We start from the raw sequence: 27,435 nt of genomic DNA on the forward strand, positions 1-27,435 counted from the left end.
CCAAACTGAAATGTTGATCATCATTTCAAAACCAAGCCCAAGTCTTGACAGCATTGTTAGACCTAGCAGTCACGCAAGAAATCTACGCATGATCATTGATTCAACATTTAGTTTGAGAAACCATGTGAACAACATCTGCAAAAATATAAACCATCAGAAAAATTAATAGTCTAGTTATAGAAGATTCATTTTATATGTTTTATTCACAATATTATTTTGTAAAATATCATAAGTCCTAACATGTAGTTAGTAAAATATATAACTAAATACACTAAAAAACATATGATGTCAAAAATTTGACGATGAGAGGGAAGTGTCTAGTTACTGTCATAGATGTAGCTGGGCAACGCAGATAAATGCAATGGCCGAACAATCCAATCCATAAGTTGGCGAGATATGACAATCGGTATAGGGAGAAAAGGTACGGATAATCACTGTTTGTTGTTGTTTAACGCTGCACTCGGCAATATTCCAGCTATATGATGGGCTTCTGTAAATAATCAAGTCTGGACAAGACAATCCAGTGATTGACATCATGAGCATCGATCCACGAAATTGGGCTAGTTGACATGCGTCAACCATGTCAGCAAGCCTGACCACCTGATCCCGTTAGTCGCCTCTTACGACAAGCATATTCGCCATTTACGGCAAGCATTGGAATACATGGGAAATACCAAACTTAACTCCCCTGTTCATAAAATGGACTTGTCTGACATTGCCGTGAACAAATTGTATTTAATATGGGTAAATATTTTCAAAGCTTGTACATGATGTTGATATCTCATCTACGAAATAAACGACTCATGGTCTTTGTTTATAATACAATTAAACAACAGGAAGAATAAATCATGAGAGGTAGTGTGTGCGTGTATGCATGTGGCTGCTTGTAGTTGTCCGGACTAATGTTCGTGTTGTAGTTCTAGCCCACTGAGATACCATGCCGCAGTTTAACATGGATATTCCATTCAGACACAGTATACTGACTCAAAGCCGATCAGTCCTTGTTTTATCCCCTTAATATCGAGGGCCATGCATTTCTTGGTATGATGCAGCTGGGGATTGAACCCCTGGTCTTCACTCTCTGGGCAAATGCTCTATCCACTAGACCATGGTGGCGGTCTCTTGTGGATGGAACAGACAACAACACATTATATATCAACATAAATAGGACATATTTTTATGAGCTTGTAAACATTCCAGAAGCAAGTCACTAAACATACACATTGATGGAACACCAAAGTCTTTATAACTCCCATACAACACACAATTCTCTCTTAGATACAAACTTACTTGCTGCAAGATGCCAAGACAGAGAGGAGTAACTAACAGGGAATGTCTTACAAATAAATACAGGAAATATACATTGTCACATGGGAAGCAGGATATTGTAACACACCACACTGGAAATGACTGTTGTCCCACTCAGCTGTTGTCTAGTGGGATAGTCATCATGTCCTGTGTAGGCCATAAGGGTAAAGACACAAATAGTGGTGTCAGTATTAGCTCCTATATTATTTAAGCATATAGAATACAAAGTAGCAGTATGTCTATAACAGTGTTGTCTGCCACAGGTTATCACCTACAGCAGCAATCCCTGAAGCACCAGGACCAGACACTGACATCTCCCACACCATGCAGCGTTGGGGCTGATATCACTGATCAGCTATACAAGGGGGCGAGTCCGACCACTCTGGCACCCCAATACCTGGGTACACAACTCCACACAGACATCCATTTGGCAGAAAACAGTAATTGACTTCAATTACCAAAAGGAGTGAGTGAGTGAGTATGGTTTTATGCCGCTTTTAGCAATATTCCAGCAATATCACGGCGGGGGACACCAGAAATGGGCTTCACACATTGTACCCATGTCGGGAATTGAACCTGGGTCTTCGGCGTGACGAGCGAACGCTTTAACCACTAGGCTACCCGACCGCCCCAGTTACCAAAAGGAACGTGAGTGCAGGAATGATAATTAAACATAGGAAATACAGCTGTTTTGTCCATAACAATGTTAGATATACTTAATGCTTCTATATGAATGTATAGTAGTAATGTGAATAATGGAATCTGCAAAACGGAAAAGAAAATGGCCATAATAAGTACTTTTCTTCAACCAGTGGCTATTGATAATGATGTTATATTCATCTCCATGACACTGATAGCATGTTTCAGTCACAAAAGGAGAAGGCCTGTGTTCATAGTGTCTCCTATGGACAAACATATGTAAGTTGAAGATATTACATCCTTTGGGCAGCCATTCAGTCAAAAAATACAAAGTTGAAATAAATGACAAAAGTATGCAATAATAGTCAAATATTACAAATAAAGGATGAATGTTACAAACAAAGGCTATTACATACATACAATCAAAATACTCGAAATGTTTTACAAATTGCAGCACCATCCGGCGTTCTTTCAAAATTGTCCTTTAGCAGTTTAGTGTGCTTTTTGTGCACGGACGTTTTTTCATACACATTGTTCTTTCTTCACATATGACATCTTTTGTTTGCGAATTGTTCATTGGTATCGTTTAGTATTTTTAATTCATTGTTTGCATGTAGATAATGATTTGTAATTGTAACATTCATTCTTTACTTGTAACAATTGACTATTATCTCCTCCAGACTACAAAGGATAAACATGATGCTGTGCTGCATTCATTTGATTTGACTGCTGAGTTGAACAATATTTAAATGACTGGGTGACAGCATTTGTATACCTAATGAGCACAAAAAGTATTTTGATTCTGATTGAAAGCAAACATAAACTCCAAACACAAGTCAAAGATACCAAAATCTGAATTACTTCTGACAGTAATAATATAGCCCAAAACACCTTTTCAGCTTCTGTCCTGATGGAATTGATTCACTTGAGATTCTTCCTGAGACATTGCAACTGATCCACATCATGTTGTAGCCTCTTCTACACTATCTGGTAGCCAGTCAGTCAACACATGCCTCTCCAACAACATCTGGTAGCCAGTCAGTCCACTCATGCCTCTCCAACAACATCTGATAGCCAGATCCCCAGAGTCACCAGAGTGGTTGATCTATGATCTCATCTTCATCTATTCTCCTAACCCATCCACCCTTGCCTATCAAACATATATTAAAATGAGATGTTGGTCCACCCCCTCCCCATGTCATCACCTCTTCCCCTCCTTAAAACAGATATTGCACAGTCTGTGGCTTGTTGTGGGCACCATCACTTGAGCACCTCCTTGTACTTGCCCCAGCCATGGAAACACTTGGTGAACCTCTTGTGTTCCTTGTACTTCATGGCCAGCAAAAGTTTGCGAGGACGCTCTGGCTGCTTAATCCGGATGTGTTGGATGTAAACCTGGAAACATATCACACACTTATTTACTGATCAATCCTGACCATTCACCAGAGAGTTTGCTAAATGGGCAAGGGTGATCCTTCATATGCCTACTGAAATAAAATTCCATGAAGAAAGGCTGACCCCCCCAAAACAATGCCAGTGATGCTTTGAATCCAAGCAGCACTGGCCACGCTCACATTAATGTTAAAAATATATCCATTTTTAACCTTAAAATGTATCACAATTTGGTCTAGGTACTTGCCTATACAAAGGCAAATCACTGATAATGTAAGGACACTGCCAATATCAATACCAATACACCAGCAACACTGACAACAGTGATGTAACACCAACAATAGCGATGTAACACAAACAGAGAAGTAATTCTGACGAGTGATGTAACACAACAGCAGCGACGTAACACGTAAAAACAGTGATATAATTTTGACAACAGCAATATAACACTGACAACAGTCATGTAACATAACAACAGCCATGTAAAACAGACAACAGCGAAGTAACAACAGTAGCATAACACTGACAACAGCCATGGAACACAATGATGTAACACGGACAATAGCAAAGTAACACGGACAACAGTGACGTAACACTGACAACAGTGACGTAACACAGACAACAGTGATGTAACACGGACAACAGTGATGTAACAATGACAACAGTGACGTAACACTGACAACAGTGATGTAACACTGACAACAGCGACGTAACATGGACAACATCGATGTAACACGGACAACAGTGATGTAACACTGACAACAGTGATGTAACATGGACAACAGTGATGTAACACGGACAACAGTGATGTAACACGGACAACAGTGATGTGACACAGACAACAGTGATGTGACACTGACAACTGTGATGTGACACTGACAACAGTGATGTAACACGGACAACAGTGATGTAACACTGACAACAGTGACGTCACACTGACAACAGTGACGTCACATGGACAACAGTGATGTAACATTGACTACAGTGATGTAACACGGACAACAGTGATGTAACACCGACAACAGTGATGTAACATGGACAACAGTAATGTGACACTGACAACAGTGATGTAACACGGACAATAGCAAAGTAACACGGACAACAGTGATGTAACACGGACAACAGTGATGTGACACAGACAACAGTGATGTAACACTGACAACAGTGATGTAACACTGACTACAGTGATGTAACACTGACAACAGTGATGTGACACGGACAACAGTGATGTAACACTGACAACAGTGATGTAACATTGACTACAGTGACGTAACACTGACAACAGTGATGTGACACGGACAACAGTGATGTAACACTGACAACAGTGACGTTACACAGACAACAGTGATGTAACACGGACAACAGTGATGTAACACTGACAACAGTGATGTAACACTGACAACAGTGATGTAACACTGACTACAGTGATGTAACACTGACAACAGTGATGTAACACTGACAACAGTGATGTGACACTGACAACAGCGACGTAACATTGACAACAGTGATGTAACACGGACAACAGCGACGTAACACAGACAACAGTAAGTAACGTTTGTTAGAAATTGCAGCTGTATCATGGTTGGTTGTAAATAGTCAAGCCTCGGCCACACACATCAGTGGTTCATATTTTCAGCACTGTATGATGACACTAACGACCAAGTCACAAAGTCCGACCACCCGATCCAATTTGGTCATCTCTTATAGAGTGCTTGGCATCATTACTTACCCAGGTCCCCTGAGGAAAAGAATGTTATCCTACCTGTGCACTTTTAAATGCTAGTTTGATCTCCACATCACTAGTCTTCTTGCCGACCCAGAGGAAGACTTGCTCTCCGTTATCCAGAATCATGACATCATCATCGGCCAGGTCATCCTGGGCAACATTCAAAACAATCTTACCCAGTCCTACAAAAGTACATTGCAACATAAAAATATGGATTTAATTGAGGCGAGTTAATCGAACAACCCAAGCCTAAATGAATCTGCCCCATAGCAGCAAGTCTGTAACAGATGATGGAGAGTATATTCTCACTCTTGTTTTTTCAACTGACGCCTGTAACTACAGCTGATAACCTAGACATATTGGTTATCTCAAGGACTTTCCAAGGCTCCCTTCCCAAACTTCAAGGCAACGCATTTGACCTAGCAAACTCTGTGCAACTAACTCACGTATGACAACTAACTCACGTATGACAACTTACATAGGATGTGAGAAAATAATACCTGGCAGAAGTCTGCACATTTCTCTGATACAGTGAAGTAACCCTTCTCATTGGAGCATCGGAACAGACGACAGTACTTCATGAACTCGGAGTCCTAAAATGTGAAAGAAAATCATGTGTAATCCTGTATTTTGGCTGTCATCACACTATAGATCTTTAGATTTTTAACAGAAGTCCTCTTCACTGATAGCTATCAGGAATTATCAAACAATAGTTGTCTCAGGAATTATGAAAAAATAGTTGTCATATAGTATAGTATATAGTATTCACGACCGTCCGTACGTACGTCCGTACGTCTGTATGTCCCACCTGTTTGTTGCCGCGATATCTCAAGAACTAAACACTGGATTGTCTTCATATTTGGAATTATGGTGTATATACAGACTCCGCAGACACCAGTCGGTTTTGGTGACCTTGACCTCATTTTCAAGGTCACAGCAGGCAAATCTGCTTTTGGAGTTGGAAAAAGGTGTTGCCGCGATATCTCAAGAACTATTTGCTGGATTGTCTTCATATTTGGAACTATGGTGTATATACAGACTCCGCAGACACCAGTCGGTTTTGGTGACCTTGACCCCATTTTCAAGGTCACAGCAGGCAAATCTGCTTTTGGAGTTGGAAAAAGGTGTTGCCGCGATATCTCAAGAACTAATCGCTGGATTGTCTTCATATTTGGAACTATGGTGTATATACAGACACCGCAGACACCAGTCGGTTTTGGTGACCTTGACCCCATTTTCAAGGTCACAGCAGGCAAATCTGCTTTTGGAGTTGGAAAACGGTGTTGCCGCGATATCTCAAGAACTAAACACTGGATTGTTTTCATATTTGGAACTATGGTGTATATACAGACTCCGCAGACACCAGTCGGTTTTGGTGACCTTGACCCCATTTTCAAGGTCACAGCAGGCAAATCTGCTTTTGGAGTTGGAAAACGGTGTTGCCGCGATATCTCAAGAACTAATTGCAGGATTGTCTTCATATTTGGAACTATGGTGTATATACAGACACCAGTCGGTTTTGGTGACCTTGACCCCATTTTCAAGGTCACAGCAGGCAAATCTGCTTTTGGAGTTGGAAAACGGTGTTGCCGCGATATCTCAAGAACTAATCGCTGGATTGTCTTCATATTTGGTACTATGGTGTATATACAGGCGGGGGACATTTCGTCACTTTGTGACAAATACTTGTTATCATTGTTAACAATTCTAAGTACACTATCTCTTTCACATCCTGCATCCAGGTTGATGTTTGATTATTGGAAAGAAATTAGACTTTATCCCTAAGACAGTGAAGAGGATTTTTATCGTGTGATGACAGCCAAAATTAATGGCAACTATGTAATTGATGTAGGGTATTTGTAGGAATTAATGTTTTATGTTTAAATATCAAAGCCTTAGAGTATGGGCAGCCATTTGGTAAAAAAAATTACAAAGTTGAAATAAGGGACAAAAGTACGCAATAATAGTCAAATGTTAAGAATAATGTATTCACAGTTACCAGTTCACAGGTACTGATAAAAGTCAAAATACAAAACAAACAGTCGTCGTCTGAAAAAATACAAAGTTGAAATAATAGTCAAAAGTAAGCAATATTAATAGTCAAATGTTACGAAAAGATGCAAATGAAAAGAAAGAACAATGTGTAGGAACGCCAGTGCGCATGAAAGGACACTAAACTGCTAAAGGACAATGTTGACAATAAAGAATGCCAGATGGCTGCAATTTGTAAAATATTCCGAGTTTAATCGGCTTGTTCCGCTCTGTATATGAAAACTGCATGTCGAGGTGCACAATGTATTATGTTGGAATGTTTTACAAATTGCAGCGGCATCTGGCGTTCTTTATTGTCAACATTGTCCTTTAGCAGTTTATGTGATACATGTTTCATTATTTACCACTACTGACCTTGACCTTATACAAAGGTCACTCAAAAGGTTATGCAACCGAGATCCCAACCCTTGATTTTCCTGACTGCTGATATAGTTCTTCATATTCCAAAGTTATTGGGTACAAAAAGCCTAGTTGATATGTTAACTTGACCTTCAATGTCACCCATTTCCTCATACTGCTAAGTAATATGAAGATGGTTTTGTACTCATAATCCTGAATATATACATTGTAATGCCTACCATATAAGATATATTGGAAGATACTGTTAAGACAGTAAAGAGAAAACAAGCATGTACTCACGTGATCATATGGTCGTTGCCCTCCGATGCCGACCCAGAAGAAGTTCTCTGGCTCCTCGCCCTCATTGATCATCTGGATGGTGTACTCATCCTATATAGAGTGAGGGCATACAGTAAGCGTACAGAAGGTTCATCACCTTTAAATAAGGGCAGCGTAAATAGAGGTGTTGGTCATTAGTTCCTGTCGAACCTTTGGTGAATGCCGTTACAATTCGACATCCCTTTGTGCTTTTTATAGCTTGCTGTAAAATAAATGCTATAAGATGAGTTTCTTTTATACATGTCAGTTCCAGCATAAGAACAGTGCAGTATCTCAGTACATGGTCTTGGCTTTTGTTGGGTTGAGCTTAGCAATCTTTCAGAAAAATTCCAGCAATATCACAGCAGGGAACACAGACAATGGGCTTCACACATTGTACCATCGGGAATTAAACCCTTGTCTTTGGCGTGATGATCAATGCTTTAACCACTAGGGCTATCCGACTGTGATTAACTCATTATCCAGGTAACAACACTGGTTAACTCCCCTACCTTGTACATAATCTAGGCGACAACAGGGGTTAAATCTCCTACCTCCTATCCCACCCTGTACATTATCTTGGTGATCAAACTGGTTAACTATCCCACCCTGTACATTATCTTGGTGATCAAACTGGTTAACTATCCCACCCTGTACATTATCTTGGTGATCACAGTGGTTAAAGTTCCCACCCTGTATATTATCTAGGTGATCACAGTGGTTAACTATCCCACCTCGTTCATTATCTAGGTGATCACAGTGGTTAACTATCCCACCTTGTACAATATCTAGGTGATCACAGTGGTTAACTATCCCACCCTGTATATTATCTTGGTGATCACAGTGGTTAACTTCCCCACCTCGTACATTATCTAGGTGATCACAGTGGTTAACTATTCCACCTTGTACATTATATAGGTGATCACAGTGGTTAACCATCCCACCTCGTACATTATCTAGGTGATCACAGTGGTTAACTATCCCACCTTGTACTTTATCTTGGTGATCACAGTGGTTAACTATCCCACCCTGTACTTTATCTTGGTGATCACAGTGGTTAACTATTCCACCTTGTACATTATATAGGTGATCACAGTGGTTAACCATCCCACCTCGTACATTATCTAGGTGATCACAGTGGTTAACTATCCCACCTTGTACTTTATCTTGGTGATCACAGTGGTTAACTATCCCACCCTGTACATTATCTTGGTGATCACAGTGGTTAACTATCCCACCTTGTACTATTATCTAGGTGATCACAGTGGTTAACTTTCCCACCCTGTACATTATGTAGGTGATCACAGTGGTTAACTATCCCACCCTGTACATTATCTAGGTGATCACAGTGGTTAACTATCCCACCTTGTACATTAACCAGGTGATCACAGTGGTTAAAGTTCCCACCCTGTACATTATGTAGGTGATGAAAGTGGTTAACTATCCCACCTTGTACATTATCTAGGTGATCACAGTGGTTAACCATCCCACCTCGTACATTATCTAGGTGATCACAGTGGTTAACTATCCCACCTTGTACTTTATCTTGGTGATCACAGTGGTTAACTATCCCACCCTGTACATTATCTTGGTGATCACAGTGGTTAACTATCCCACCTTGTACTTTATCTTGGTGATCACAGTGGTTAACTATCCCACCTTGTACTTTATCTTGGTGATCACAGTGGTTAATTATCCCACCTTGTACTTTATCTTGGTGATCACAGTGGTTAACTGTCCCACCTTGTACATTATGTAGGTGATGAAAGTGGTTAACTATCCCACCTTGTACATTATCTAGGTGATCACAGTGGTTAACCACCCCACCTTGTACATTATCTAGGTGATCACAGTGGTTAACTATCCCACCTTGTACATTATGTAGGTGATCACAGTGGTTAACTATCCCACCTTGTACATTATCTAGGTGATCACAGTGGTTAACTATCCCACCTTGTACATTATGTAGGTGATCACAGTGGTTAACTATCCCACCCTGTACATTATCTAGGTGATCACAGTGGTTAACTATCCCATCTTGTACATTAACCAGGTGATCACAGTGGCTAACGTTCCCACCCTGTACATTATGTAGGTGATGAAAGTGGTTAACTATCCCACCTTGTACATTATCTAGGTGATCACAGTGGTTAACCATCCCACCTTGTACATTATCTAGGTGATCACAGTTTTTAACTATCCCACCTTGTACATTATCTACGTTAATACATTGGTTAATTCCCCTACCTTGTACATCATGTAGGCAATTTGCTCTGCCAGCTTGGCCTCATCGTGGTCTGCCTTCATCCCAACCCACACATACACAATGCCATGCATGTCCTCACTATCAAAGGGCACCATCAAAATGTAGCTGAAACAAATATAAACGCTACAAACACTTATTGCCTACAGTGCAGTTTGCCTTCCATGTAGTTTCTAGTGTAGTTCACCTACAGTCAGCCTATGTCAACCTGTTACTCACATATGAACCAGTACAAAATATTGCAAAAATATACTTAACAACAAAAGTTCCTGCGACACCAATATTTTTGTGTATTTTTCAAACAAGTAAAATTTGGTTTTCAATATTGTAGTACATGTATGGAATCAAGTCACAAAAATGCAACTGCAACAGAAAAGCATGCATTCCATGCAAAAGTTGACTTTTATGCAAGCCCCATGCAGTTCACTACCCAAGAACGGGTATAAAAACATGTGCGTTAACGGGATTCCATATGCATTGTTTAGCATCGTGCTGACAACAACCACTCAGAAAAACAACAAAATTACGCAATTATTCAACATTACGAAATGCCACGCCTGTCCAAAAATGAGCGTCTGCGAGCCATTGGTATGCTTGAAGCAGGATCGAGTCAATGTGATGTTGCAAGACAATTTAACGTCCACAGAAATGCCATTTGGTGTTTATGGCAACGTTGGCCACAGACGAATGCCATCGTCGGAGTGGCAGGCCACGCATAACCAATAATCAACAAGACATCTGGATTCAAACAACACACCTACGAAATTGATTCAAGCCAGCAACAGAGACTGCAAGAAGCATCCCTGGCCCTTGACGAATATCTTCACAAACCGTATGTTGTCGCCTCAGATGTGCAGGGATTGTCGCCAGAAGACCTGCCAGACGTCCCATTTTGACAGGAAACCACCATCAAGCATGTCCACAGTGGTGCAGATAGCATCTACGCTGGACTACCATGCAGTGGGGACAAGTTCTATTCACTGACGAGTCTCGTTTTCACCTCCGATTCGAGTGTACCAACGTTGAGATGGACGTTACATCAATCATTGTGTCATGGAAGAAGATCGGTTTGGGGGTTGCGGCGTTATGGTATGGGGTGGGATTACAGCAAGAACCCGTTTGATAGTGGTAGGGGGAAATCTCAATGGACAGCGCTACTGCAATGAGATCATTGGCCCGGTTGTTCTACCGTTTTTGCGTCGTCATGGCCCAGGCATTACCTTTCAACATGACCACGCCCGGGCTCATATTGCTCGACTTGTTCATGATTCTCTTCAACAAAACAAAGTGAATGTCATCCCCTGGCAGGCTCGCTCCCCTGATCTCTCACCAATCGAGCACTTGTGGGATGAGATGGATCGGTGCCTTTGACATCAACCACGTGTTGGGCAGACACTCCAGGAACTTTGAAACATGCTCCAGCAGATATGGACAGATATCCCACAGGACTTTGTGCGATGCCTGGTCCATTCTATGAGACAAAGATGTGTTGCTTGCATTGCAACCAGAGGTGGACACACACGCTATTGATTTGTAAATTGACATTTTGGCATGTTCATGTTTTTTTTATGAAATCAAACATTTTCTGAAGTCAGTATGGCAAATTAAACCATTTGAACACTTACAAGAGTCTTTTATCTGTTGCAAACCGAAAATGTTTCAGATTTGGTAAAAAACATAACTTTGCATTAAATCTTAATCAATGTCACAGGAACTTTTGTTGTTCAGTATAGATGCCAGTGGTTAACCTATTAAATATGAAATATACATCCAAATGTATCTTATAAACAAACATGAATATAAATACATGAATATTATATTTTACACCAATTTCACCCTTTGTAATTACTCTATTCTGCATGTATGACTACCCGCCCCACCCCACCCAAAATATTGTTTTGGTAATATAATATTTGCCCATCTGCAAGTTAATAAATATTGAGCCCCCCAAATTATCAGTACTGTGAAATTTGGGCAACGAAAAACTTATATTCTCAAAATTAATGAAATGAAGATACAAAGACTTCGGTCAACAAACAATGAATGGAAATCATGGAAGTTGTACAAAAGGAATATCTAAAACTGAAGTCAAATTAAAAAACAATATACAAAAAACAAAAAACAGAACCATCTCCATCTTTTTGGAATGCTCCAAACTGTGCCTCTGGCTATCTTCATGAGCACTTTCAGTAAACATCCCTTCTGATTTGGAAACACATCTGTGCCCAATGTAGCTAAATTTTGAAACAATGCCTCTAACTACTGAAATAATAGATGTAGTTCTTTTTCAAATGACATGGTGAAACACAATCAAGACTCTTTGATAATGACATCAGCAACACAATGGTGGCACAGACTTATGTGTCAAGCCCAGAAATATTGATCAACCTTTCCTGTACACAAATGTGCACACTATCTTTACATTAGCACTTCAATCATTTCCACTGGGAATACACCACAAACTTACCAAAAACAGGAATTAAGAAGAGATGCTGAGGCTGGTGCAATCTGCAAAACAAAGGTGAAAACATCACATTTCAGATAACATCAACTTTCAGGAAACATCACATTCAAGGAAATGTTACCTTACGAAACATCACCTTCAAGGAAACATCACCTTTCAGGAAACATAACCTTTGAGGAACATCACCTTTCAGGAACATCACCTTACGAAACATCGTCTTTGAGGACACATCACCTTTCAGGAACTTCACATTATGAAACATCACCTTCAAGGAAACATCACCTTTCAGGAACATCACCTTTCAGGAACATCACCTTCAAGGAAACATCACCTTTCAGGAACATCACCTTCAAGAAAACATCACCTTCGAGGAAACATCACCTTTCAGGAAATTTAAGGAAATCTTAATATTTTTTACATTTGTATACTTATCCTGCATTACTCCGTATTGCATTTACTGCTGTCTTTTGACAGAGAGACGAACTGTGTGAGATCGAGCTGCTGAAGAAAGTTTTCCCAACCAGTACAGGAAGCAGTGCCCTCTCAGTCGGCACATGACCCTTGATGTCCCATCAAAACACATAACTGCTTTAAACATGACATCTGAAACTTCGTGGGGAGGCAGCGTAGCAAAGGGCACTTAGACTTCGTAAGATTTAGATTAAAAATATTTAGATTTTACTAAATTTGTCTTACATATCCTGCATTACTCCGTATTGCATCTTTATCAAACGGCAAGAGCCATTCTAAATGTGATCGCCCTAATTTCGTGTGGGTTGATAGCCTTGTGGGGAGGGTCCAATCCGGCGGCTTTATAAGCTTGGAGGATGACTGCCTAGAGCCACAGGGCAAAGTATTCTGGTTGACCAACGACTGCGACGAAGTGCAGACCGTCAGAAAAAAGGTGTTTCCTAGACTTGCGGCAGGTTTTAGATCGTTGTAGAAAACCTTCAGTGCCCTTACTGACCATAATAACACTCCTCCTCCTCCTCGGCACCCACAATGGATGAGGGGGTAGGGGATAATGAATGATCTTTCAGGCTGTCCTGGGAGTTGACTCTTTATGATGAAGTCCCAGCACGGTCCATGGTGAACGGCGCCAAGAGTACTGTGTTCGAACCGGACACGGGAGATGTCTAGGGCGTTGAGCTCATTGACCCGAGCGTCAGTAGCCGAAACCAGTAGAAATACCGTCTTCTTCCTTAGGTTGTAGAAGGAAGACGTGTGAAGTGGTTCGAAGGGAACTGTCCGAAGAGCGTTTAAGACCACATTCAGATCAAACGAAGGAAGTCTGAACTTCACCTTCTGGTTTTCAAGATGGAACAAGCGCAGCCAGACCTGTAGTTCGGGAATTTTCATCATTCTCCGATCGTCCAGGACGGCAAGAATGGAGTTGATGGCGACCAGGTATGTGGACATGGTAGAGCCCTTCAAAAGCCCTTCATGGGTGCTGCGCAAGTACAGAAGGAACTGAGCCAGGAACTGGGGTGACGCTGTCATCGGATCCTGGTGTTTGTCTGAACAGAATACCTGGAATGAGCACCATTTATCATCATACAGTCCCCATGTAGATGGACGGGGGGCTGTAGCAATAGCCTTGGCCGCTCTAGCCGAATAGCCCTTGGCTCATGGGGCTTTCTGCAGATGTGTCAGGCGTGCAGACGAAACCATTCAGGTTTTGGGGCGTGGCAACAGACTGTGTGGATGGAGCAGAAGGTTGGACCACACCGGAAGTTCCAGCTGTTGTCTTTGGGATGTTTCGGAGGTCGATAAACCAACTTCTGGCCGGCCACCAAGATGCGACCAAAATCAGTGTCAGATGCCAAGTGGCCTTGATCTTTTAAGAACTGTGGGAGAGGGAACCAGAGGCGGAGATAGGCATGTAATCCTTCCAAGGAATAACTGAAGGCGTCGACTGCCACAGCGGCCGGGTCCTGCACCGGTGAAATGTGAGGCAACAGCTGGCAGTTCAGAGATGTGGCGAACAGATCGATGTTTGGTGTATCGATTGTTTGACATAGTCTGGCGAAGACCTCTGGGTGGAGCTTCCATTCGGTGGGAGCCACCTAGTTAGGCCTGGACAGAGCCTGTGCCAGAACATGCTCTCAACCTGGTGAGTGCAAGACGAGCTCCTTTTTCTTAAATGTCAGCAACAGGGGTCTCCGATCATGTACCGTCAGGACGATACGTGGAGAGGTGACCTCACCTGCGAACCAAACCCCATGTAGACGAAATAAACCAGCTCCACAATCAACCGTCGAGGCATCGACGTAACCGGGTAGTCGAGGCAATGTGATACTAGGCAGGTAGTCAACAGGGGTCTATGGAACGGTCGTGGGACGAAGTAGAAAATCAACGCTGTATCTGGTAGTCAAGGCTGAAGATATGAAGATGTCGTAGTCTTAAAAGATCAAACCGTACGAAGGAAGGTGATCTTTTCCATCCCTTGAACAGCTTTCCTATTGTTCTTATAGCGAGGGGGCGATGAAACGAGGTGCCTCGCAAAAGCCGTGCTGGCAGCGGAGGTCTATTGCTTTCATAATCTGTGCATGGATGGACTGCAACAGGCGTCTGGTTGAGTGGTTGCACTATGCATACATGTAAGCATGCAAACCAATCTGTAGAAATACATTGCACCGCTCGCCATGGTCAGTTGACCTTATTCCGGTCGGAGTTGTTGACAGTCAGAGTACTTGACACATGACATGTAAATCACTCTGTGCAGTAGCTGAGAAAGTCGCATTGGAGCCGGAAGAGAGATGCAATCTCCACACACAGACAATCCTCGATTAACTGTGTGGTAGACAAACAAGTGGTGTACCCGAGTTTTGCGAAAAAACGCAGGAGCACCGGGGGCATCGTGGAAAACCCGGGGGGCGCCGAGGAAGAGTCGCTGGCGCTGAGGCAGGGTAGAGGAGGGTTGGTGTCGGCAATGTCGTCGAATGGTGGGGGCGGTGCAGAGCAATATGATACACCCTGATATGCGAGACCAGTCAACTATGATCCCAAGAAGTGGGTACCCGTTAGCCTATGACGATGGGGTCAAACAGGCTTGATGAGCCTGAATAGTGAAGATCTACCAGACGCTGTCCACCAGAAGCTCTGATTCGATGGAAACCCACAGGTAATCTCTCCGAAAGCATGGTGCTTTAAACGACGGGGTTAAGGAGAAAGTCGCCAATGGGCAAGTTGAATCGGACCAAATGTCTATTGGTTGAAAAGATTCCTTCCAGGTAGTTGAACGCCGCCGCCGCTGCTGTCAAGGTAGATGGCTGAGGAGACGGAAGACCCATCCTGTTATGGGCGTCACCGGAGGGGATGATGTTGTCGATAAAGATGACTGCAACATCAATAGTACAATCACGGCAGAAGGGGCTGCCCCGACCAGATTTGTTCCCGTGGCAACAAGTGCAGCGAGGCAGAAAATCTGGAATTTAAGCAAAACATAACTATGTGGCAAAACCACAAAGTACGGGAAGCATAACCTCAAAAAAATTGTATTTTATTGAAATTTTATGAGAGCAAACAATTACGCTAAGAGGTAGCGAAAAGGCAAAGCTTTAAGCAAACGCATAACCATGTGGCAAAACTATAAAGTACAGGAGGCATAATGTAACTCAAAAACTTTGTATTTTATTGAAGTTAATGAGAGCAAACAATTACGCAAAAAGGTAGCGAAAAGGCAAAGCTTTAAGCATAAAACATAATACATAAATTTAATGTATTACCCAAGCCAAAGAAAGATTTCGAAACGCAGAACACGAAATTACGTGGCCACATGGTGAATGGCAAAAATGGCGGTAAAGAAACAGAATGGCGGGAACAAGATTACGCCCGTAAATTACGGTGACTAGAGCCACAAACAAGCGATAAACGTTACAAATTACGAATGGGAAGACCCTAAAGGTAACAGCCCATAAACAGGTAACAATGTAGCAGCATTCGATGAATGTAGAAACACGCAAAATATAGAAACAAGAAACTTTAATTTCCATAAGGGATACAAAGTACGTCCATCCGTGGAGGTGACAAAGCAGTTATGTCTTTGGTGTGACGTCATGACTTCCGGGTCACGTGCCGACTGTGAGAGGGCGCTGCCTCCTGAGCTGGTTGGGACAACTTTCTTCAGCAGCTGGATCTCACACAGTTCGTCTCTCTGTCAAAAGACAGCAGTAAATGCAATACGGAGTAATGCAGGATAAGTTGAACACATCACCTTTCAGGAAACATCACCTTTCAGGAAACATCACCCTTCAAGGTAACACAAGATATTGCACATGGACACTGGTTATTGCACATGGACACTGGATATTGCACATGGACACAGGATATTGCACATGGACACTGGATATTGCACATGGATACTAGGAGGGACTTTTGATGAACCAGCACCATCAACGCAGTCCATAATCCAGTTAACTAAAAAAAGGTGAACCTTGCACAACACATGTGTGACTTGGATATTGCACATGGATATTTAAAATGGATATATTGCAAATTAATACTGGATATTGCACATGGCTATTGCAAATTGATACTGGATAGTGCGCATGGATACTGGATATTGCACATGGAAACTGGATAGTGCACATGGATATTGCAAACTGATACTGGATATTGTGCATGGATACTGGATATTGCATATGGATATTGGATATTGCACATGGATACTGGATATTGCACATGAATACTGGATAGTGCACATGGATATTGGATATTGCACATAGATACTGGATATTGCACATGAATACTGGGTAGTGCACATGGATATTGGATATTGCACATGGATACTGGATATTGCAAATGGATAGTGCAAATTGATACTGGATATTGCATATGGATATTTGATAGGGATACTGGATACTGCACATGGATAGTGGATATTGATATGCTCAAAAGATATGCATTATTGACATCTCTATGAATATACATTTAATCAAGTGTTCCTGCTATAGTGTTTGCAAACATGCAACGCTGAACATTTTCATTTGACAATTTCTTTGACAATTTCTTCAACAAATCACAATTCCAGTTCATACTAGTTAGTATGCAGAACAATTTACTGTAAAAACAATTAACATTCTGTCCATAACACTTTGGGAAAGGGAAATCAGTGTGGTCACTAAAGAAGTTCATGTTCAGTATTAGCACCCTTATACTGAAGAACTGAACATCAACAAATATGGGTTTTTCAGATTAAAAACAATGTTTTATTGGTCCGTTTTCAGTCGTACAAATGGGTATCTCATACCTCTAGTCGCACGTTAAAAGGAAGCCAGAAGCTGGAATGTAAACAATAAACTTGTTTCCGTCCGGTTGCGCACGCACCTCCCTATGACATGTCACAAATCTCGAAGAATAAGCCATCAAGCAGGACTGGACTGGATTACTTCCCAGTGGGGATGGCTGGGTGGGAACGTACGACTGAAAACAGACCAATAAAACATCGTTTTTAATCTGAAAAAAACATGTTTTAGTCTGTTTTCAGTCGTACAAATGGGTAGAATTCGACGGAACACTGGACGGAGGGTCAGGAAAGTAATCAGGAAGTGACCTCTTTCACGTGGAATGTACCAAGTTCCTCACCCCTGTAGTGACAATAGAACATTCGACCAGATGCACGGACGAGACAAATTGTTTATCACGAACGCACAGCATGGTTAATGCTCATCGACACACAACTAATTATCGATGCGACAGGACAACTGCACGCGTCAGTTGAACTGCGATCGAAGTGGTCGACGTATAGTTTAGTTACAGAGCAACACGCAGTATACAAGGTAACTAAAACAGCATGTTTAATGCTCTTCGACTCACAAGTAACTATCGATGCGACAGGACAACTGCACACGTCAGTTGAATTGCGATCGAAGTGTGGTCGGCTAATAAAGTAGTTACAGAACGACTCGTCGTATCCAAGGTAACGAAAAATAGCATGGTTAATGCTCTTCGACACACAACTAATTATCGATGCGACAAGACAACTGCACACGTCAGCTGAATTGCGGTCGAAGTGTGGTCGGCGCATATTTTAGTTACAGAGCAACTCGCAGTATACAAGGTAACTAAAAAATACGAGCAGTACTATAAAGTATGGGAAGACGATGCATACACCGAATAACCATAATAAAACAGCCGAAGTACTGCATGCAACAAAAACCATAAGAATGCGTACATTCACCAACAGTTTTAATTGTAACCTGTTATCTGGCACGAAGTGTCGAGCAAAAAGTCCAAAGTGAATAAAGCACAAATTCACTGTCTTTTCTAGGAGATCGGTTGTGCCACTACGAGTGGACCAAACTGTGTGCTCATGTTGAAGCTATGGCTCGAACTTCGTGCAGATGAGAGGAGGTGGGAGGTGCGAGTCCTTGCACCTCGTAAGCTCTGAGAATGACCGCTCTCAACCAAAAGGAGAGAGTATTACGTGTAATCTCTTTCTTTGCATTGGTTGAGAGCAGCATGAACAGCCGTCGAAAATGTTGTCGTCGCTGTTCAGGTCGCTGCAGGTAAATACGAAGCGCACAAACTGGGCTTTTCTGAGACAATGTCGAACGCGACCTGATCGAGAGGCTTGTAAGTCGAACTAGACAGGTAGCGCAGAACGATATCGAGGTCCCAGGCTGGCAGTCGGAATTAATGTGACTCATCTTCAACCATGAAGGCAAGTAGAATTTTCTGCAATTCCAGTATTTTAGTGAGCCTGTCGCCCATAGGAGACGGCTCGTCTAGGTAGAAGGCAACCCTGATTGCCTGCCGATGGAGCCATTCTACGACCGTCTTCATGATCCGTGTGATGAAGTCTTCCCCCTACCGGTAGCTCGTCTAAAGATAGTAGACTCCGACGACGGTGATGGCGGGGGAAGGGAACTCACTACCTCCCCGCTGGCTCCCTGTCGACAGCATAGCAAGCGGTTGTAGCTGGTGACGAACAGCAGTGTCCATGGATCCCCAATGCCTGTCTACTACAAGAATCTTGGAGGGCGCTGGTTTCTTGAAGAGGAGCCCCCAATCCAAGTCCCTACTCATGGGTGACAAAAACGGCATGCCATAGATCGGGTGGTTTGCTGAAACTCTGCCCAGGCAGAGCAGAGGCAAGTTCTGGTCCATATCCTGAGCCATGGCTCTGAAGACATCGGGAGGAGAAGACTGAAGAGACTGCGGCGTATCTCCAACCTTAAAGCCAGCACACGTCAGTTTGTCATCATCTTTTGATAACTCAGGCAGAAAAGTGAGATAGTCAAGCCATAGCCAGGCCGTCGTCACAATCCATCGTCGACGTCGATTGTGTAGATGTAGATGAAGGTACTGGTGTACTGGTCCATGGACCTCCGACGTAGTCAAATCCTTCCTGGTCAACGCCGTCGAGGCGAGTACCTCCGTCGTGATCTGGGCTATCAAAGCCAGGTCGATATGAAAGTGAGACGAGGGTGTCGATCGGTCATTATCTCTACAACGCTGTCGTCACAATCCATCGTTGACGTCGATTGTGTAGGCGTAGATGAAGGAACCGGTGTACAGGACGATGGTCTATGGACCTCTGACGTAGTCGAACCCTTCTCGGTCGACGCCGTCAAGGCGAGTACCGCCGCCGTGATCTGGCCTATCAAAGCCAGGTCGAAATGAAAGTGAGACTAGGGTGACGATCGATTATTATCTGTACGACGCTGATTTCCAAAAAACTCCCTTCGAGAGCGTCGCACGTCCCCGTGGGGACGAGGGCTACGATCCCTAACTGTAGAAGTACTATGATCGCCATCGTAGTTATCGTCCGGATTGAACTCCCGACGACCTTGAAGGCGACAAACATCCTCGTGTCATTTACTGTCGGGCGGGAACGACTTGTAGAGTGGGATCCGTGTTCACTGTCGACCTATCGTCGTTGGTAGGACGAGAGACGGACTGACTGGGGAACGTAGTCCCCTCATGGTCCTCGTCACGAGCCGGTCCCGTCGTAACAGGGGTGGCTGAGTGACGCTCTCGATCAACCGATTGACGAAGATCAGTTGTGCGGGTAGTATCATCAGCAGGCGAACGGTCACGTGTCTTGTCGAAAACATAAGTTCACTGGGTCGGGTCGTTATCAACTGATTTCTTGGGTGTGGCCGACGTAGAGGTAGAGGCTGCAGAGTCCAGGGATCCACCCGATGACCTACTCTGCTTGTAGCGCTGGTCAGTAGCCCGCTTCGCCAACGCACGAAGATACCAATTAAAGTTTATTAAAGTGATCACATACTTTACAACTTTTAACCCACGAACACGTTGAAAATCCGTCCTTAATTATGAAGGAAGGACAATACTTGTGAGGATCTACTTTAGACAGTATACTTTGAAACGAGGCAGAAAAGCCCGACATGTTGCCACGTGTATAATCAAGTCAAACAGTGAAACACATGTTGAACACAAACAATGGATTACCAAGGATTACATTCCAGGAGTCTACAGGTAAGACATATTATTATTACTGTATTAGAACAACAACTGTAGACACACAATAAGTACTAGTAGAATACAAACTAGCAGTCTATCGCGAAAGTCCTTCTCGAGCGACCAGCTCAGAGGCGCGCTGAGAGATTTGTGGCATGTCATAGGGAGGTGCGTGCGCAACCGGACGGAAACAAGTTTATTGTTTACATTCCAGCTTCTGGCTTCCTTTTAACGTGCGACTAGAGGTATGAGATACCCATTTGTACGACTGAAAACAGACTAAAACCTGAATTTGACTGGACATTGTGCCCACCAGACTTCCACCTTTTCCCAAACTTGAAATCAGAACTGCAAATGACGATGATGATGATGTAATTTCTGGTGGGAAGGACTTTTTCTACATCAGTGGGATCTAGGCACACCTGCATTGTGAGCAGAAGTGTGTGGATCTCGGAGGGATTTCGATGAACCAGCTCCATCAACGCAGTCTATAATCCAGTTAACCAATCAAAATGACTAAACAAGGTGAACCTTGTACAACACATGTGTGTCATACAGACTTACTATCTTACCACCTGTCTATTGACACTGTGGAAAAACAACCGTGTTATCCCCCTGCTCACCTGCACACATCTAGTAGCGATAGGACTGCCATTGGCTCTCAGCTGGAAGAACTCAGTAGATGGTTTCACTGTTTCAGTGTTTGGTGTTTTCATTGGCCGTTTGCCGGTGCGGATCACAAACTTGCGTTTAAAGTGGGATAGAAACTTAAGATTCTCTTGTTGCTGATGTTGTCGTACCACCTCCAACTTGTCCTGAAACAGAGCTGCAAACTTCTTCTGCAAACTGAAACAGAACAATACAGTCATTACTTCATGCATCCATCAACACTTTCATGCAAAGGGTCTGTTCCTAAGTCAATGAAGAAACTTGGGTGATAAAATGTAGGCAAACAATTGACTGTCTGCTCAACTGTGGGGTGTGGCAAAGACTAAATGTCTCGAACAGATGAAACAGATGAAATATATCCTGAGTGAGAGGATGTTTAAGTTACAGTTTTCAGTTTTCTAGATGGGGTTACAATGACCTGTCAACAGTCTGAACCAGGCAGCCTGTGTGAGGCTGCATATAGACAACAATCCAGGAAGTTTGGGTCGACGGCAGTCAGGGCACACATTGTCACCTTGCAACTGATCTTCATCTTACGGACATCATAAACAAATAATCATGACTCTAATCCTGACCTTAAATCAGTGTGATCAAAGATACCAGTGGTTATCTAATACTGCTACTAAGTGTAATGAGAAAAGTGCTCAAATGAATTGCAAAAGCAGAATCAGCCCTACCCCCATCTTTTCCTTGAATTCCCCAAAACTTTCTCACCAGTCCATGTTGACTTCACAAAATCAGTACCGTAGGATACTTTAAATGCTGTCTGAATAACAGCAATTATTTCAGTATGTGAATGACCTTGACACATGGCAAGAATTGAAGAAAGTGCTAATGATTGAAAAACACTTTATATTATCATGAATCAACAGAAGTGTTGCATGATCCGACAATAAGCTTTCTGGTGATTGATCTTGATCTTCATTGGAGCTCATCGAGAATATTCTCAAAATAAGACCCCACCCAAGGAATACCCATAAATGGTTTCATCAAATTCCAATTGGTAATGTTAAAGATATTGTGTTCACAAGCTTTAGGGATGGTCTTCTCCACACTGAGTGAACTTCCCCTTATATGTCATCGCATCACATGTGAGAACATTACATAATTGTTACAAATGTGAAGTCTTCATACCAAGATGACAAGATGTCCTGAATGAAACTGTTTACATGTAAAATCATGAGTGAATGAATGTTAGTGACCATGTAAGTTGACAATCATGACAAGTATTGTAAATAGTTTTGATATTTCAGAAATTATTCAGGTTTTATACATAACTTCTAGTGACCTTGATCTCATAGAGAAGTCCCCTAAAAGTTGATAACATCAAGACCCCACCATAGAGATTGTGTGTGCTAAGTTTTGCCCAATTACAATAATAAATGTTCAAGGCATAGTGTCTGCAAGGTGTTTGGGACATCTACTTCAAACTTGCTGACCTTTAAAACTTAATACATGTTCCTAACACCTGTCAAGCATTTGGTTGAAAAAAACCAACAAAACAATTGTAGTGGCAGAGCTGTGTGGTTGAGATGTGACACAAAGTTCATAATTACAAGCAATGATGGCAATCATTAATGGTTATTTGTATTACCTGAAGGTGAAGGTGAGCCAGCCCATGTTGGAGGCAGTCCGGCCCTGCCAGAAGTACACAATACACTTGTATTCATCCTCTGGTGGATCCTCCTCATCTTCCTCCTCACCTTCTGGCAAGTCAACCGGTACCCAGTACCGACACAGGAACACATAGCTGTCATCACTGTAGAATACACCTGCCAAATACACACACTTTCACCTTAGTATCAGATGAAAACCTGTCACATACACATACACATACACATACACATAATTATCATATAATGTGTAGGTTTCTCGGCAGGATAAAGCCTACGGAAAAAAACGATATCCGTTGGGGTCATATTCGGATAGCGCTGCAAATATCAAAGGTCAAGTAGGGACTACTTTCAGTGTATATTCCAGGAAAACTCGCAATGTTTAGGTAATGTTTGCAAGTGAGTGGAAGCGATTTTCAAACACAGAATTGAAGAATGACATTATATGATAAAGAGGTTATCACGCTTGTGTGTTTAGGGATGGTAAATATCCTGTATTAGAAATAAACACTATGTTTATTCCTAATGCAGGATATTTACCATCCCCAAACACACTCGCGTGATAACCTCTATGTATCTACAGACTGACTCACATACACACATCCTATGCAAGAACATATGTATCTGTAAAACTAACACCAAAACATATGCCACAGTTTGCACGTGCCATTAGCAGTAGCGCTACGGATGTTCATTGGGTGTCCTGATTTTGACACTTTCAAGGAAGGTTGAATAATATCTGTGGATCATTTTTTCAGTCAATCTTATTGATTCTGCTTATCATACAGTTGTGATTTACTTGATTTCATTCATTGTTTGTGGCGTCTGTAACGAGCAGAAGCTATTGGCATGCTGGAAACTGGCAAACGTCAGCATGTAGTCAACCAATATGTTCAATGTTTTATAGTCTGTGATTAGCAGCCGATCAACCCTGTTTAGGGCATCCATGGTTAACGACAAGGGGGCAGGATCAATTGATCCGAAAACAAACTCTATGAAACCAAGCTCAAACGTTGAATCAAATTGCTGCACACTTTCATCAGGCTATAGGACTATGAGATACTGGACAGACGACTTGATATCATCAACATGCAGTGCATCTCCATACTTGATGGCCAAATGTTGTACCACCCCTTACAAACTGGGTCACATGTGATGTTTGGGAATGAGTCCCGATTCACTTTGTCGATCTGAATGTCAAGCCAATGTCAATCTAAGGCCTCATGATAGATTTGGCAATAGATCAGGTATGGTGTGGGGCCACATCACTATGACTGACAGAACCCCACTCCATACTGTGCAAGGAAAGGTCACTGGGCAATATAGGCTGCTGACCATGTTCCTAAACTTGGCCAGGTGCTGCAAGCAGACCTGCCAACCCCTCATCAGGACAGAGGGGAAGATTTGACTTTAAAATGGAGGAGATTTGCCTCCAAAGGGGTAGATTTTTAAAATAGTGAAGATAAGAAAATAACTTTTAACTTTCATATTAAGATATTTTAAAACAATAATTAATCATTTTCTTGTGCGTACAGCTTGCTTAAATTCTGTTTGAATTTTCCTCCTCCAAGAGTAAACCTAGCAAAATCTACCCACATCACTTTCAGTCAAAGATAGTCTCAGACAAATGCAAACAGATATTGAAAACAAACGATTTGTAGCTTGACCAGTTGAAGACATGTTCAATCCGACAAATTGTCAGGGTTCATCATGATGCAGGTATTCTGAGTATTTGGTGAGATTTTGGTAAAAAAAATTGCCAAAGAAATATCAAGTGCATTTATCCTGACGCAACATGACCTTGGGGTCATTGTTGACCTTTCTGACCTTGATGTGTATTAATCTCATAGGCTGACTAGTACTGTCAAATGCAAATTAGATTGCCGACCTAGGACGCTAGCAAAGTATTAGCCAATCAACTTGTGTAAAGTAATCACATGATAAATTCTCGCGAAATTTTATTTCTGTGCAGACGAGTCACGATGACAGTCAAAAGGAAACTTATATGTTTTACTTAAACTTTGACTTGGAAGCCCTAGCTATGAAGAAGCCTGATCGAGTTACATTGTTATTTCGACTACCGAATCAACCAATCACACATGGTTTTGCTTCTGGAGATGGCGCTTGTTGGTCATATTTTGTTTTCATTTCCGATAGTTCAATGGCGTAACTTTGAGGTATGTTGATGTTTTAACAAATTTTCTGACAAATCTGATAACCAATATAATGTTAGTAAAATCTAAGTATTTTTTAGATTTGTATACTTATCCTGCATTACTGCTTAATGCATTCACTGCTTACCTTGCAACAAAAAGACTGGGACAGCGTACCGGCGATGGTCTTGGGTGAAGGTAAATAAACTGTTCCTGAATCCCTCTTTTACACCATGCAGTTGCCGTCCCCGTGACCTCACATGACCTAGGTCACCTCTTCACATCACTGCCTGTCGCCCAAACTTAAATAACATTCTTTTGAGGTTTCTGAAGCCAAAGTGGGGAGGCAACGGGTGGGCCTTAAACGTATTAATGCAGGATAAGTATCCAAATATAAAAAATATATTTAGATTTTACTCAATTTTTTACTTATCCTGCATTAGTCCTTAATGCATCTGTATCGGACGGTCTGGAGGTGGGAAACCCTCAGAATACAGAAACCTCAATAATTCACACCTTGAAGGTAAGACACTGATTGGTCGGTAAACCCTAAAGTGGAAAAGTTCAGAAAAACGCTATTACGGCAGGGCTATTTCAATGCGAAAAACCATAGAACATAAGAATTAAAGAGTAGTTCCCTATACATCTTTAGTAATAAAGACAAATAGCTCATCAGCCAAATCTTTACTTACTAGAAAAATAGAGCCCTGTGGACAATTGCTTGTCTAATATTCGTCCACTGGCGAAATCTGATCAACTGCACCGGAAAGAGAAAAGCTCTGTATAGGGCGAGTTTATTATTTGCGTCGAAGGTTGGTAACTTACTGAGCTACAACCAATGTCCCAAAACTCTGTACACTTTCGACGTCCTCTAGGGTCACATCGCAAAGACATGACTGGCGAAAAACTGTGTCGGACCACCAAAACCATCCTTCCATGATTGCTGTGTAATGCCATGGTAGAGGCTAGTGCCCTGATGTCATGAGCATAATTCGCTGAAATTGTAGCCTGAAGCCTGAATAAGCCTGAAGGATGACTGCGTGTAACCATAGAGATATGGTGTTGCGACTAACTTCGGTCGTGGAAGTAGCAGATACGGTATAAATAACCGCTTCCTCAAACCACGCCTAGTCCTGGAGTGAGTGAGTGAGTATGGTTTTACGCCGCTTTTAGCAATATTCCAGCAATATCACGGCGGGGGACACCAGAAATGGGCTTCACACATTGTACCCATGTCGGGAATCGAACCCGGGTCTTCGGCGTGACGAGCGAACGCTTTAACCACTAGGCTACACGACCGCCCGCCTAGTCCTGGAACGGCAGATGAAAATTCGCAGTGCTTGTACCGGACATAATAGAAGTTCACCTTCACTACCCACAATTGTCGATATTGGTGGAATGGTGACGGAATGATCGGGTTGGCCTGGCAATTGATTCTTAGCAATAAAATTCCAGCAAAACCCGAGATGCACAGCTCCGTGCATCCAATGCTAAAAATGAACCCGGGTGATGTCAATCGCATCGCTAATGCCAAGAGAAATACTGTTTTCTTGGTGAGGACATAAAAAGAGGATGCATGGAGGGGCTCAAGGGGGGGTCCCTGCAAACCTCGAAGTACCACGTTCAAATCCCATGCAGGTGGATCCTCAAGCCTGAATGAGCGTAATAGGGCCTGTAGTTCTGGGACCTTAGTCATCTTACGATTATCCGGAACAGCCAACACTGAGTTAAGTGCAACCAAATACGTAGTAATGGTGCTACCTTTCAAGTGTCTTTGGGTACGCAAATGTAGGAGATATTCAGCTAAAAACTGAGATGACACAGTAGCAAGGTCTTGACTTTTTGCCTTGCAAAATGTTTCAAACGATCCCCACCTGTCATCGTATAGGCCCCTAGAAGAGGGACGATGAGCTAATGTTATAGCTTGTGCTGCCCGTGCCGAACACCTTTTAAAGACGAACAAACTGTGCAGACGAAATCTGTCTAGTGTTGGATAAGGCAATTTGCAGTGAGGGTGGATAAGTAGGTTGGACCACTGTGGGAGGGGTAGTGGATCGTCTTCTGCTAGATTT

At 42.4% G+C, this 27,435-nt stretch overlaps 1 protein-coding gene across 4 annotated transcripts in view; it reads right to left on the reverse strand.

Moving 5' to 3' along the window:
- Positions 1-310: 310 nt before the first annotated feature.
- Positions 311-27,435, reverse strand: part of LOC139468131 (protein flightless-1 homolog) — a 139,209-nt gene continuing 112,084 nt past the window's right edge. For all 4 annotated transcript variants that reach the window (XM_071249893.1, XM_071249892.1, XM_071249894.1 and 1 more), the window contains 8 exons: positions 23,192-23,369; positions 21,552-21,774; positions 12,505-12,545; positions 10,022-10,145; positions 7,757-7,846; positions 5,566-5,658; positions 5,102-5,215; positions 311-3,342 (listed from right to left, as the gene is read on the reverse strand). In XM_071249893.1, the coding sequence (XP_071105994.1) occupies positions 3,208-3,342; positions 5,102-5,215; positions 5,566-5,658; positions 7,757-7,846; positions 10,022-10,145; positions 12,505-12,545; positions 21,552-21,774; positions 23,192-23,369 (998 nt within the window). In that variant the 3' untranslated portion in view covers positions 311-3,207. The remainder of the gene's footprint in view (positions 3,343-5,101; positions 5,216-5,565; positions 5,659-7,756; positions 7,847-10,021; positions 10,146-12,504; positions 12,546-21,551; positions 21,775-23,191; positions 23,370-27,435) is intronic.

This window comes from Haliotis cracherodii, unplaced genomic scaffold (genome assembly GCF_022045235.1).
Source record: "Haliotis cracherodii isolate W230 unplaced genomic scaffold, xgHalCrac1.p SCAF_2, whole genome shotgun sequence".
Classification (NCBI taxonomy): domain Eukaryota; kingdom Metazoa; phylum Mollusca; class Gastropoda; order Lepetellida; family Haliotidae; genus Haliotis; species Haliotis cracherodii.